Consider the following 15181-nt stretch of genomic DNA (forward strand, 5'->3'; position numbering starts at 1 on the left):
AATTTAATAAAAAAATAATATTTTATGTACCTACAGACTACAGACAACATTCTGATTAAAACGTTTTAGATAAAATCTGGGTAAAATTCGTTTTAAAATACTATTTTCCTTATTATGGAAAATAATTTTCGTTCGTTGACATTTTTGTACCTAACTTCACATTCTACATTACAATTTTACATGACCCATTTTTGTTGACGTTGTAAGTGAATTGAGTTATTTTTTTTTTAGCTGAAAATGTTAATTTAAAAGAAATTACTTAGAAGTATTTTGAGCAATATGGTACGTCCTACTAATTTATTACTTTTTACGTATAAATATCATTATTTTTATTGTTTTTAGATGCAATTTATGTTGCTGTTTAGCCGACAAGGCAAGCTTCGTTTACAAAAATGGTACGTCGCCCATCCAGACAAATTAAAAAAGAAAATCACGAGAGAGCTGATTACCACAATATTAGCTCGAAAACCAAAGATGTGCAGTTTTCTTGAATGGAGGGACCTCAAAATTGTCTATAAAAGGTAAAGTATTAATACTTTATTTTTCTTAAAGACTTTCGTTTAAACAAATATTTTCTAGATATGCAAGTTTGTATTTCTGTTGTGCAATAGAACAGGATGATAATGAACTGTTAACTTTGGAAGTTATACATAGATATGTTGAGTTGCTTGATAAGTATTTTGGAAGTGTAAGTTTGATGCAAATATAATGAAAACATAAAAACTCATTTTTGTACATTTAGGTGTGCGAGTTGGATATAATTTTTAACTTTGAGAAGGCCTATTTTATTTTGGATGAATTAATGTTAGGTGGGGAGATTCAGGAAACCAGTAAGAAGAATGTATTGAAAGCAATAGCTGCTCAGGATCTCTTACAAGAGGTTAGTGACAATAACGTTGAAATTTGACTGAGGTATTGTTAATATACATACAAATTCTCCAGTAGTTACTCTAGATAATGAGAGGTATATTAACAACTCCTTATTTATAGTCAAATTAACAATTAAAATGTGATTCTTTAACATAAATGCACACAGCATGAATTTATTAACAGTAGTAGACTTTCTAAATGTTATAAAATAGTGATAAACAGTTATAAATATTTTTTAACACTGTTTTTATGAATATTTTAATTATCACTATTAAAACTTACAATAAAAGTACCTACTAATTTAAAAAAGAACTGTTTTAGTTTCTAGTATTTTTATTGTTCTTGGAAATATATTTTAGATATTGTCTAGATTTTTATAAATATTTTGTTATCAAGGTTGTATTTTTAAAATATTTTTTAGATATTTGAATTTCAAACACTGTTTTTATGCTGAGATTTTTAAAAAGGCATTTTTGTTTTGTTAATTCAAATATTTAAAGATAAGATGATAATTTTTAATATTAATACATAGATTGTTTTTTTATTTAATTTATGTATAATGCATCAAAAAATAGTTTTCAAAATTATTTTATATTTTCTTGCCTTATATTGTATTCCTTCTAGTCTTTTAGTTTCCAAAAATCTATTTTAAACAATTTGATTTGTTATAGTGATATATATTTCAGGTATTGTTCCTAAAAAACTGTAATTAACCAATACATTCAAAATAAATAATATATACAGAAATACAAGTTATTTTAATTTGTAAATGTAGTAAATATATTAACAAGTATTGTAGATAATAATAATGACAAATTGGTTATACATGTTTAGTTTATTGGTTTAAAATTAAATGTTATATATGTAAATAGTCTTAATTTAGATATGTTTGTGGGTTATGGACTAATTTGGGTTTGGATTGGCTTGATAAAAGCAGGGCATGATGTAATTTTGTTACTAATAAATAATATTATTTGTCTATATGTTACATTAATGCTGTTAGTTGCTATAATATTATATTAGTTATATCTGTACATAAATGTATGAATCAAATTATCTATAGTCTTTCCTGCGGGAGAATATGTATTTTCATAGATGACATCTAAAAATAACAGAAAAATTATCTACTTTTTAATTTAAATAACATACAACTGTCATACTATTTGGGCAGACTATACTTGTTTGATTTATGTGTTTGGACATTTTTTTGTGTTGTACAAAAATGTTTTTCAAAGGAAGTAATATTTGTAATTATTGTAAATTATTTCTTGTTATAAAACTTGTGATAGTATTTGTAAGAAAGTGAAATGTTATGAAGTAATTGTTTAAAACGTTTATACTAAACAATAATACAAAGTGTCCCTAAAAAATACACAATCCACAGATAAAATATTATGTTAATAGAAAACGGTTAAAATATCAGATTTTAATTAGTTATTTTTTTTGTTAATTCTAAGAAATGTAGAGTGTGCCAAAAATAACTCTTTAGGAGACAAACTTTTGAGGTTTATTATTGTAATAAATATACAAGGTATTCCCAATAAAAGTGCATTTTACATGGTTTTTAAATGATAAAGTAGATGCTTAGAACATAAAAAAGTCACTTTTGTAAGTTTTTGTTATAACAAAAGCCATAAGTTGTCTATATTAATGTTGTATTGATATAACATTACAAAACTAGGTAACCTGAAAAATATCAGTTAAATACAGAATAATTTGGTAAAATACTATAAATGTCAAATGAACGTTTTTCAAGTTCTAATATTTTTTATTTCATGCTGTCTATGCATTAGAGTTTATTTCAATGGTTTGATATTGAAAAATACTTTGAAAAGAACTGTGAAACTCGTCAGGCGGTTTTTTTCTGCAACACAAATGATATTGAATGATGAGTGGCATATAGTCTGTCCAACGGGAGCATCCCTGACAATGACAGTTAATCTGTCATTTTATTTCACAGGAATATTGTAATTTGTCATTTTTTGGATGTCGTCTGTCGAAATCTTCCCTCATTGGACAAACTATACAAACCAGAAAATCCAGCCTTTCCACACTGGTTAATTTTGTGACAGTGATATTTTTCATAGAAGAAAAAAAACAATGGGAAATATCAACAATCGTGATTTGCAAGACAAATCGACGTCGTTTTTATTTCGTATCATAGGATATGCATTGTACATGAACTTAACAAAACCATAACACACATGTAAAGGAGATAAGGAATTTTAATCAGTAGCCCATTTTTTATCTTAGCAAACATGAAAGGGTGTCCCAACTCTATTTAATTTGTAAAATTATACAATAAAATTTTTGCAAATAGGATAAAGTAAGAGTACTACTTGGGGAGTACCGTATGATCGAAAAAAATACGGCGTCAAAGACGGTTGGAAAATGACGATCGATGATAATTTTGGCGAGGCCAATCTTTAGACGTCATGTACAAAAATTTACATAAATCTTGTCAAAAATTAACACTAATTATACAAAGATTATAAAAGCACAGACCGTTTCCAGGCACACAAACCTATTTCCAAAAAAAATTGTTTTCTCGAATTTTAAACTATAGCATTGAAAAATCATTTTTACTCAGTATAAAAATAAATTATATCCTTCTGAAGATCAAATGGCAGTAACCGGCATTAAAAATAAAGAATAGTACAGGCCCAGTAAATGATGGGCTTGACCTCGCCAAAATGATCATCAATTGTCATTCCCCAGTCGTCTTTGACGCCGTTTTTTTTCGATCGTAGGTACTATATATTGTATTTCTATATTTTTATACTGTTGTAATCAATAATGAATAGTGTTTGTCAGTATGTTGAGTATGAGTTCGCCTTCTAATAAGGGGATATGTATTTATTTCTCTTATTAATAAAGTTAGTTATAGTAGTTAACACAGTTATTAAATAATATATGCAAAAAGGCACATATTCTTTTTTATAACGTATATACGGAGTATCCCTAAAAAAATCTTCTATAGGGAGAAAAAAATAGAAAATCGTGATGAGTCGAAAGTGTTTTAAAGTTAAATAAATATACTAAGGGCTTCAAATAAAAATACGCCTTTCATTGGTACTGGAAACCATATAGAAATTATAGCAGGAGAAAAAGAAATGTCGAGTTCATCATCACTGGATAATTTTTGAAAGTATTTCATTCCAACTATTATACAGGGTGTTCCACTTAAGATGGATACAAGCCAATATCTTGGTTGTTTGTTGAGCGATCTTTTTCATTTTTGGCAGGAGGTTGTATGGCTATAAGACGTACAATTTGCCCAGGGTAAGAAATGCGATACCTCATAGACGTACATTTAATGGGGTTTGATATTTTTCGAGTCAAGAGTAAACTACCCTTAGGACAGTATTTATTTCAAATCTGATAAATTATATTGAATCCTCCTTACCTAAGATACTTACGCCACGTATGTACTTAAAAAAATAATAATAAAAATAAAAATGTCTTATTTTAATGACGCACCCTGACTATCCCACTATCAATATTGATATTGACGCACCCTACTATCAATATTTATCAAAATTAGAACTTAAGTATCTTAGGTAAGGAGGATTCAATATAATTTATCAGATTTGAAATAAATACTGTCCTAAGGGTAGTTTATTCTTGAGTCGAAAAATATCAAACCCCATTAAAACGTACGTCTATAAGGTATCGCATTTTTTACCCTGGGCAAAATGTACGTCTTATAGCCATACAGCCTCCTGCCAAAAATGAAAAAGATCGTTCAACAAACAATCAAGATATTGGCTTGTATCCATCTTAAGTGGGTCACCCTGTATGTATAAGATTTTAAAGCCAAAAGAGCCTGAAATGATTAATTTCTATTTAATTATTCTTCTTGAAGTTGAAAACTTCACAAAAACGAAATAATGATGTAAACATTATTTTTTAGTTTTCTTCACATAGTGCGCATTCTAAACATTCAAAAAGTTTCGAATGGATATTTATCTTCTATTATAGCAAAGTTTTTTCTTCTTTCAGTGTTTTAATATATATATTTCTCTATTTTAGGAGGAGACACCACAAGGATTCTTTGATGACCATGGACTAGGTTAAGAAGACCTTTATTTTCTTATTATCAGTTATAAGGTTCTTTAAGTATTAAGTTTTTATTTTATTTAACGCAAAATAATGCAACTACTTAAGTATTGAAATATATGACATTTTTTTTTATTTTACTTAATATAAATAATTATATATTTTATGTAACTCCAGACAAAAGGTGATTACTGAAAATAAAGACATTTTTAAAAGTGTAATCAGTTGCTTTTGTGAACCAACCACATGTTTTTTGAAACACCTTGTAGAATTAATTAAACCGCTTATGTAAGTGAACCAATTCAAACGAGTGACCAACTTGTAGAATCGGCACTTCTTGGTACCTGGTACCTGTACTTTTTTTAGTATCGTATAATCGAACGGAACGTATAAAAAAACGGCGTCAGCGATGGCTGTGAAATGAAGATCGCTGTCATTTTACATTAAATTTACATGGAGAATGTCATCGATCGTTCATCGATTTCCAAGCCAAATGGACGTCGTTTTTGTTCGATCATACGGTATATCTAGCTATTAAATGCGCATAAAGCAAACCAATACTACCTAAGGAAAAAATAAAAAGAAGGTAGAGCATATAATGATTTAATAAAAATTGGCTTCCCAGTGGCCTTTAAAATGACTCATTTTATTTATTACTTGGTATATTCTTTGATTTAATTCAAATCGGGGGCATAATAACTTATCAAGAATTAATATTTAATTTTAAAAAAGAAACTTTTAGACGCCAAAAAGATCACAAAAATAATTTTTACCCAATATTTTTTTTGAGGGTGGGTCTTAAATAAGTGCAGATATTTTCAGGGCTGGTAGATCTAAGATAAAGATACATGTTTTTTCATTGCCGCTTTTCAAATAAGTCCAAAAAAGCCAATTTTATTTGGAAAATTAAAAAAAATGATTTTTTGCTAATATTTTGAGAACCATTGATTTCTTTAGGGGTTTTCTTTTTTGTTGCCACTATATAGAGATATTATGTTTTTTTAAGTAAAAATTAATAAAGATTCATTTTTTTTTGAAAAATACCCAATTTTCAATTTTTTTAAAGAGAAAAATCACGTGTTTTTGGCGTATTTTTTTTGGCTAAAAATATTTGCACTTAATTAAGACTTACCCTGTATATTTTTTAGAAAATTATTAATTATTAAGTTATAAAATATAATTTATCAATTAGGGAATAGGTACATTTAATTTTTTGTTTTATTTAATAATTATTTTACTTAATATAAAAATAACATATAAATAAAAATTACGTGTTTCTAAAATGTGGTACTGATAAGAATGCTTATCGTCAGTCAAACCACCGGCATCCGGCATCGGCCAAACTTTTTTTCAGATTGATTAAAATCATAAGCTAAATAAAATCAATTTCTAATTTAGCATAGTAGGAATTTTCACGCTCTAAGCGATTTAGTGCTCAAATGGTTTCCAGATGCCGCTAATAGTGCATTTAGAATTTTATGAAAATTAAAGCTGCGTTGTGAGTTTGTCTCGAAAGTAGGAAGTGAATATTTAATTCTATATTATGGACCAATTGTTGTTTTAAAGGCACGTTAGAAAAATATATTATAATTTTTTATTTCTTATAAAGAAGATGATATTAAAATAAATACATACATGCTTTTTTATTTATATTAGTCCGATTTGCTTAAATATAAATAATAAAGACATTTTTTTTTATTAATGCAAGAAACAAATAAATTGTTCTGCAACAGTGCGTTAGAGTCTTCGAGGGTGAGTTAACTAAATGGAAATATTTTCAGGGCTAGACGTAGATGTAAAAGTTATACAGGGTGACCCATCGAAAACGTTCCGGAAGGCATAACGGCCAGGGTATTCTTTTTTTCAAAAAATCCTAAAACACGTCAATTTTGTTTGTAAGGGGGACAACTTTTGCCCCAAAAATGATTGCAAAATCTTCAACCCTCTAATCCCCCAACTTTTTTCAAATGGGAAGGGGGGTCAAGTGGTGCCGCAATGAACAGAGCTTTCTATTCTTTATATTTCCCCGCTTCGTTTTTGAAAATCGGTCGAGTCATTGAGAAAATATGAAGGATTGAAATTTGAAAAGTTTATTTAAACATTTATTTGCTGTTTTTTCTTATTGTTTCTAGATGTTTACGCATTTTTTCACTTGCCTCAAGGTTGAACGATCAGGTGCGGTGGTTGAACGATCAGGTGCTAGATAGCTGTTCTGTGACTTGTGCGTTGAAGTTCTTCTCAATATCGTTAAACTGACCTACAATAGAATTTCCAAAAATACCAGCCCACACGTTCAATTTCTGAGGGTTTTGTGTGTGCACCTCGTGAAAATCCCTGAGGTTGTCCTTAGCCCAGTACTGACAGTTGTGCCGATTAACTACACCGTTCAAAAAGAAAGTACACTCATCCGAAAAACCCACATTAAATAGGAAATTATTATCATTCGCCACTCGTTTAACTCATAGTTTCACAAAATTGCAAGCGACGAATCAAAATCGTCTTCGTTGAGTTCTTGTACCAACTGAATTTTGTACGGGTAGAACTTGTGTTTTTTTTTAATATCCTTTGGACACTTGTACGATTCACCCCGGTCTCATTGGCTAATTTTCTTGTACTCAGCGTACTACCCATGGCATCTTGGCCCAATACGAATACCTCCATAGCTTCATTTACTACAGGATTTTCTCTCTGCCTCTTTTTATTCATAACGGAACCAGTTTTGCGAAATTTTGCTACTAACGCGCGAACAATTTTACCATAAAGGTGTTTGTCAGGATAGCGTTCATTGAATATGTGTGCAACCCGATACATTCATTATTATTAAAATAAAGTTCGATTATTTCCACTTTTTCTGCAAGTGAGTACACCATAATTGTTAAGAAGTTTAACGATATTGAGAAGAACTTCAACGCACAAGTCACAGAACAGCTATCTAGCAACTACCGCACCTGATCGTTCAACCTTGTGACAAGTGAAAAAATGCGTAAACATCTAGAAATAATAAGAAAAAACAGCAAATTGGTCGAAGCAATTTATCCTTATCATTTACTTTGACAAATGTTTAAATAAACTTTTCAAATTTCAATCCTTCATATTTTCTCAATGACTCGACTGATTTTCAAAAACGAAGTGGGGAAATATAGAGAATAGAAAGCTCTTTTCATTGCCGCGCCACTTGACCCCCCTTCCCATTTGAAAAAAGTTGGGGGATGAAACCTCAGCAGATTTTGCAATGATTTTTGGGGCAAAAGTTGTCCCCCTCACAAACAAAATTGACGTGTTTTTGAATTTTCTGAAAAAGAAATTACTCTGGTCGTTATGCCATGCGGAACGTTTTCGATGGGCCACCCTGTATGGGAGGAGGAAAGTTAATCACCTCGACCTTATATACCTACTTTGTCCCCTTTCTTAAGTTATATCTCATCATAGATACAGTCGCAGGGCGTTGACAAAATCCATTAAACGGTTTTACAGACCATCTTCGATATTAGTCGTACCAAAATTTATGGCATGAATGGTTGTCGTCTCGGTGCACTCAACAATGAAGTGTTCGCTTCGACATTTGTCCTACAGAATCTGCATTCGCCGTTGTTTTTTAGCTTCAATCTGTTGTGGTGTTTATTGAGGAGAATAAAACCCTGTTAAAAACCCCGTGACAATCCGAAGATTGTTCTTACTTAAATCAAGAAAAATCTTTGATTTTTCTCGGTCGCAAATTCTATTTTTAGAGCTAACAGTTTTCGACAAAAGAAATATATTGCTCTTTTCTGTTTTTCAAATGAGTCCAAAAGAGCCTAGTTATTTTACTTAAAAAATTAAAAAGTTTGTTTGCTTAATGAACAGTTTTAGGTACAGACGGCATAATCCACAAACTCGCAAATTTTAGCTGAATAATATTTATTTTATTAAATTAATTTTGTATCTAAATAAAAATAAAAATTTTAATCTACAAAATTTGCTTCATTAATAGTTTTCATGCAATTATATTGACCTACTAGCTCTGCAAACAAATTCATAAAGAAAAACGGCGTAATCCACATTTTTTATACATATACATACTTATGTCTAAATTTTAGTCCATTAGGTCTTTAGGCAAATATATTTTTGCAAAAAATATTTGCAGAAAAATATCAAGATATTGTTCGAAAATTAAACTAGTAGCGTTATTATCACTAAACTTTATTCTAAGTTTTCTCAAAACAAACTTATTGGGTTTAGGCCGTTTTTGCGCTGACAGTCTCAGTTATCAGAAAATATGAACAACCATATCCACCAAGGTTATGAAAAAAGGCACATTATTGATGTGTATTGTATAAAAGAGCAGAATGAATTCAATGCTCGAAAAAATATGCATTACCTGAGTATCAGATGGGCAATAGGTTTATGTAATAGCGCTTTAAATAATTTTTGACTAATTGTCCTGACCTGATAAAAGAAGTTGTTTTTGTTTATACTGTCTTATAACATAAAAAATGGCATAGCGGTATGCCAGACTACACGTTAGAGTTAAAGTTTAACCCGAATACATATTGATCTACCCCCGTAGACATATAGATACAGAGAACGAATGCACCTTTCTGGAAACCAAACAACGGGAAAGCTGAGCGCGCAACCTCCCGATCCGGACCGCCGCGTCCCGTTCCCCAATCGCTCCCGTAAATCCGGCAACACGGGGCGCCCGCGTCTCCACCGCCGCGACGCCTTTGCGCGCGCCTCCGCGCCGACTCCCCTCCGGTCCGCAGCGCCACCACCAGCACCGACAAGCAGCAGCGGCACTAGCAGCAGACCGAGCGAACGAGACGCGATGTCGTGGCGATCGTCCGCGCTCCCCTTCGTCGCCAGAGCCGCCCCAAGCAGCACCAAGGCGTCCCGGCGCTGAGCGATGCCACATCGTCGCGAGCATGTAGTGTTGCGGCCGCCGCAAGACCATGTCCGTCGTCGGAAGGAAGGTCAACGTCACGTAATCAGCGGCAGCAACGTCGTCGTCGTCGAGGAGCTGTTGGCGAGGGGCCGACGCTAAATGGCGGGCTCCGGCGCCGCGGCGGCGGCCGAACAGGCGGCGGCTGGCGGCGGCGTGCTCGTGGCCCACGGCCATGCCTTCCACAAGAAGACCTTCCACAAGCCCACGTACTGTCATCACTGCGGCGACATGCTCTGGGGCCTCATCCAACAAGGCTTCGTCTGCGAAGGTAGGTCCGAGGCCGCCGTGCTCTCCTTCTATATCCCATATCCCTCGGTCCGCAGTCCTTCGAGCCGAGTTATTGTACGCCCTGGGTGCGTGTGTGTGAGTGTGTGGTGTGTCGCAACTAGGTCACGGCGCCGCTTGTCAAAAAGACGCGTTTTCTATAACACTAGCGGAATATTATTTATCCGTGTCTATTTTGCTATATTTCCTGGCAGAAACTATCCAGATAAAACTTTTTTCCCTTTTTTACTCGTTGAATGCGTTTGTTTCAGGCTATACCGATGTCAGAACTTTTATTCTGCACTTCCAATTAATATTTATCGAACCAAAATTGTGTGTCTTTTGTTCTGGAAGAAAACCAATCCAGAAATAAACTTCAATATTTTGTTATTGTTTTATGTCATTGAAAGACTCTGTCAATTTCCAAATGGTTGATAATGTTTTTTGGTTATTATTTATCGAATAAGAATCGTGTATTTTTCTTGGAATGACATCAGTCCAGAAATATTTTTTTCTGTTTTGTCTCTACTTTATGATAACTAGAGTATAATATAATAGAAAAAGTTTACTTTCTATAATATATTATGTTAATTGTTACTTATCCATCTTTGTTTGTTTTGAACAACATTATCGTAGAATCTATCCAGAAATATGTTATTTTCTGCGTTTTCTCGTAACATGTATGTTCCAGTCACTGTTGACAACCAAAAAACCCTAAAATGTTCTACGATTCCAATTTATCGAACCAATATTGTGTTGTCTTTTGACCTGGAACGAGACCAATCCAGAAAAACAACTTTTTGATATTTTGTTTCTTTTTTGTGTCTATTACAAGTCTACACCAATAACAAAAAATATTCAAAGTGATTTTATCTATTTTTGTACTTTTTGGACTACATCATAGTAGAAATCTATCCAGAAATAGGTCGTTTTTTGTTTCTTTTTTTTATTCCTAGTAAGAGGTAGGTTACAGTCTCCTATTGATAACCAAGAGAACATTCACAACACACAAACCAAGCTCGTGTGTCTTTTGAACTGAAACTAATCCAGAAATACATTTTTTTTTAATTTTGTTTCTTTTTTGGATCTATGCGAGTAATTAAAGTAATTATTCAACCATAATTACATTTTTTGTATGGGAAGGAAATCAATCCAGAAATATACTTTTCAGAATGTTCTGACTCTAGTTTCTGTTAGTTGAATCTGTATTAAAAACAAAACATTTTACACTGCATGCATATATGATTATTTATTTTTGTGTCTTTTGAAATGTTTCCAGGTAAAAACTATCTAGTAATATATTTTTTCTTGCGTTTTTGCCCAATTTGGTGTTCATTCTAATCTCTTCTAATGCTAAAAGGACATAAAACGCTCTATATTTTTTATTTATCGAACTAAGCTCATGTGCCTATTGTCTTGGAAAAAAAACCAGACCGAAAATACATTTCTTCGATGTTTTGTGTTTTGTTTCAGTTAAAGTGTACTCCAATAGCAAAAAATATCTGAAATGTTTCTTTATTTTCTGCTTATGATTTGTTGAAGTAAAATAATTGTGTATTGTTTTTGTCCTGGAAGACAATCTGTCAAGGATATTTTTTTTTCGATGTTTTGATGATAAAAAAAACAAAATATTCTTTTTTCTGCATTTTATTTGTAGTTTGTCTCTATTCCAGTCGCAGGTCATGGTAATACAAAAATGTCTCAAAAATGTTTCAATTGTTATTAAGTCTTTCATAAGTCAAATGAGCCCAACAATGCACTCTCTTGATGGTTTCCTTATCACTTATCACTACCATTATCACTTATCACTACCAAGACCTTCCACAAGTACCAGGGCCTATTTTTCATCTGGTCGGGTCCTAAGGCCCAAGCAAAAATTCGGGCCCTCTTTTCCAATAAAATTCAAAATTTCTCTTGTTAGTTTGGGTGAATATTTTGACAACCTTTAACGGACCACAATGTAACAATGAATATTTTACAACCTTAACGGGCCCTCCAGACCATCGGGCCCAAGGCCCGGGCCTTATGGGCCTAGTGGTAAAATAGGCCCTGACAAGTACATGTACCACAGAACAGATACATTTATATCTGTTCTGTGCATGCACTATCATCACTGCGGCAAAAGCTTCGTCTACGAAGATAGGCTCTATTGCTCTTGGTATAGTTCCGTCTCCCAATCCATGGTCCTTTGAGCCAAGTTATTGTACATTACTGGGTGTTTGCATGTAGGTGTGAGTTGAGTCATAACTAGGTCACGGCGGCGTTGCATGCCAGAAAGACGCGTTCTCTATATATATTTCCCGATTATTATTTATCCATATCTATTTTGCAGTGTTTTCTGGCAAAAACTATCCAGAACTTTTTATTCGGTATTTTAGCATTAGGTTGCGTTTGTTTCAGTCTGTCCTAAAGTTAAAATCTGTATTCCCGAAGAATGGACATGTCCATTCTTTAATATTTTATCCTGGAAGAAAATCAGTCCGGGAATACACTTTGAAATAATATTTTTTCAGTTTTATATTAGTTTGAGTCTATACTAATATAAGAAGTTTTTGTATGATATACCGGGTGCGTCTCAAAAGTGGTACAGCCTTATAACTTTGGATGTCATTTTCTATCGAATTAAGTAAAAAATACCGAGGGTGCCATTTAAAAATCAAAAGTTGTAGTAATTTCCGGTGAAACAGGAAGTGACCAAAAACAATTGAATACGTCAATCAATCCTAATTTATGTCATATTATACTAACATACCATATCTCGTTTTTTATCAGAAAAAATAAAAAAGTTATAAGGGTGAGCCACATTTGAGACGCACCCGGTATACTAGTTATCATTTTTCTTTCTTGTGCTTCTGAACTTTGAACAATTAGCTGGCAGAAAACTATCCAGAAATATACTTCTTTTCTGCTTTTTGTCCTTAGTTTGGTATATGTTCTAGTTTCTATTATTACCAAAAGACTGCAAATCATTATAACGTATGATGAAAAAAACGGCGTCTAGTTGGCTTAGAAATGAACATCGATGACATTCCCCATATAATTTACATATAAAATGAGAGCGATCTTCATTTCATAGCCATCGCTGACGTCATCATATAGTACTTCTAGACTTGAAAATATTTCCATTTAGTTAAGACTCACACTGGATTATTTACTGAACCCAGATTATGCCTTTTCATTCTGGAAAGAGACCAATCCAGAATTATTTTTCAAAATTTTTGTCTTTCGTTTGTGTCCAATCTTTACCAATACCAAAATCTCTAAAGCGTGTTCCGAATAATGAAAAGTAATGCCAGAAATACACTCTTTGCTATGCTTTATTTGTAGTTTCTGTCCATTACAGTCAATGACAATGAAAAAATATCAAAAAAGATTTCTCTCTTACAAAGCTCTCTTATATCTCACACAGAAATATAATTGTCTCGATGTTTTGTTTCTCACTTGCCATGGCCATTCTTACCACAAGAAGACCTTCCCAAAGTCTCTCTTTTGACATGGAAGAAAACTAGTCCAGAAGTCCAGTGGTGCGACAGAACAAGATCGAGAGTTTAAGTTTAAAAGTTATTTGCAAAAATCTACCTTCAAATTAGTAAAATTTGTAATAGGCCCAGAGAAAGCTACAATAAAATACCAGCAAAAATATGATTGTGCCATTGTCAAATTTGATGTCACGTCATTGTCACATTTTGTTTACTAAAATTTGAAGACACCAAATAGAGTAATTTTGTATAAAATAATTATGAATTTCGCAACTTCTGAAAAAATTATGATGGTTAAACGGCATTTTGCTGGAAATAGTATCCCTGCTGTGTTAGATACATGTTAGATATGTTCGCAGCTCAGTCTCCGGAAAGGCATGAAACTAAAGACATAGAACTGTGAAGACAAACATAATGAACAGGAAGAAAACCACAATGACTTGAACATTCTTCATGTTGAAGATAAAAAAACATTGACTCCCGTTTATTGGGGATACAGAGGAAAAAAGCACAGGATCTTTCGCCAAACGATTTCTTCCTGTCAAAAACCGTCTTTAAAGGCATATTAAATACAGAAATTTAGATGGCCTGAAAACGACCTCTGTGGAATGCTAAAGATTCTCCCCTTAGTTTTATATAGTGAGGCGTGAATTTCACAATCATTAAGGGTATTGTTTGGCTGTGAATGTTTTAAGCAATTTGTAGCTAAATTATTTGACTTTTTAGTAATTTTTGGTGTCCACACCCTGTGGAGTACGTTAATAAAGCAAGGAATTTAAAAATCATTTTGCCATCTAGGTGTATCTTGTATAATTGATATATGGAAGCTTTCCTTTTTCATTTAGAAAGAGATACTAAAATTTTTAGTATCTTAATTGCAGCAATATTATTATTTTTACTACCTGTACATTTTGCAAAAGAAAATCTAAAATATCAATATTCCATGAGTATAGTGATAAATGAAGTCTAAATTATAAGAAAATATGCATTTTCTACGAAAACTTAAAGAGATAGGTAAAAAATGGTATAAAACGATTTGATAGACAATTAAATTGTGCATCTGATTGACGTAAAATATATAGGGTGTTCTATTTAAATTAACCAAGTTATTGCCGTTTAAAGCTAGAAATTATTTAAAATAAATTTTTAGACACTCTGTATGAGGTAGCATTATTTTTATTATTGCAACACAATAACTGATCAATAATTAAACTTTAGTAAATATTTAGTATTAAAAACTTTGATACCCTTGGAGGAATGAAGCCTTAAAATTTTTACTGCAATTTTACAAAATTGAAAATATTTCAAAAACACTAAGGTTTAAGGGTGATAAACCTTAATCAAATTTACCTTTATTTTAATCATAGAATACAACTTTGATATTTTTTATTTATTTGGGACACTCTGTATCTTGTAAAAATATTGTTAAATTGTAGCTCTAATAGTCCTTCAACGAACCCAAAACTTACAATTTGTAAAAATCTAATCGTTTAGCTACAATACTCGGTGTCGTAAGTGGTGAACAACCCTGTATAATAGATCTTATTTGACTGGCCTATTTGGTTATAAAACTAGAATAATTGATGGA

At 32.2% G+C, this 15181-nt stretch overlaps 2 protein-coding genes across 7 annotated transcripts in view; both read left to right on the forward strand.

Annotated features, from left to right (window-relative positions):
* The first annotated feature begins 151 nt into the window (after positions 1-151).
* LOC115886857 (AP-1 complex subunit sigma-2) lies at positions 152-5150 on the forward strand. The gene is made up of 5 exons (XM_030906164.1): positions 152-282; positions 343-521; positions 580-688; positions 743-880; positions 4903-5150. Exons 1-5 carry the CDS (start codon positions 280-282, stop codon positions 4945-4947), a joined length of 474 nt encoding a protein of 157 aa, XP_030762024.1. The 5' UTR covers positions 152-279; the 3' UTR covers positions 4948-5150.
* Positions 5151-9679: 4529 nt separating this feature from the next.
* Positions 9680-15181, forward strand: part of LOC115886862 (diacylglycerol kinase theta) — an 80304-nt gene continuing 74802 nt past the window's right edge. For 4 of the 6 annotated variants that reach the window (XM_030906178.1, XM_030906204.1, XM_030906188.1 and 1 more), the window contains exon 1: positions 9680-10118. In XM_030906178.1, the coding sequence (XP_030762038.1) occupies positions 9950-10118 (169 nt within the window). In that variant the 5' untranslated portion in view covers positions 9680-9949. The remainder of the gene's footprint in view (positions 10119-15181) is intronic. The other 2 variants (XM_030906210.1, XM_030906216.1) reach the window with 1 other exon arrangement.

This window comes from Sitophilus oryzae, unplaced genomic scaffold (assembly GCF_002938485.1).
Source record: "Sitophilus oryzae breed Bouriz unplaced genomic scaffold, Soryzae_2.0 scaffold_1146_pilon_pilon, whole genome shotgun sequence".
NCBI classification, from domain to species: domain Eukaryota; kingdom Metazoa; phylum Arthropoda; class Insecta; order Coleoptera; family Curculionidae; genus Sitophilus; species Sitophilus oryzae.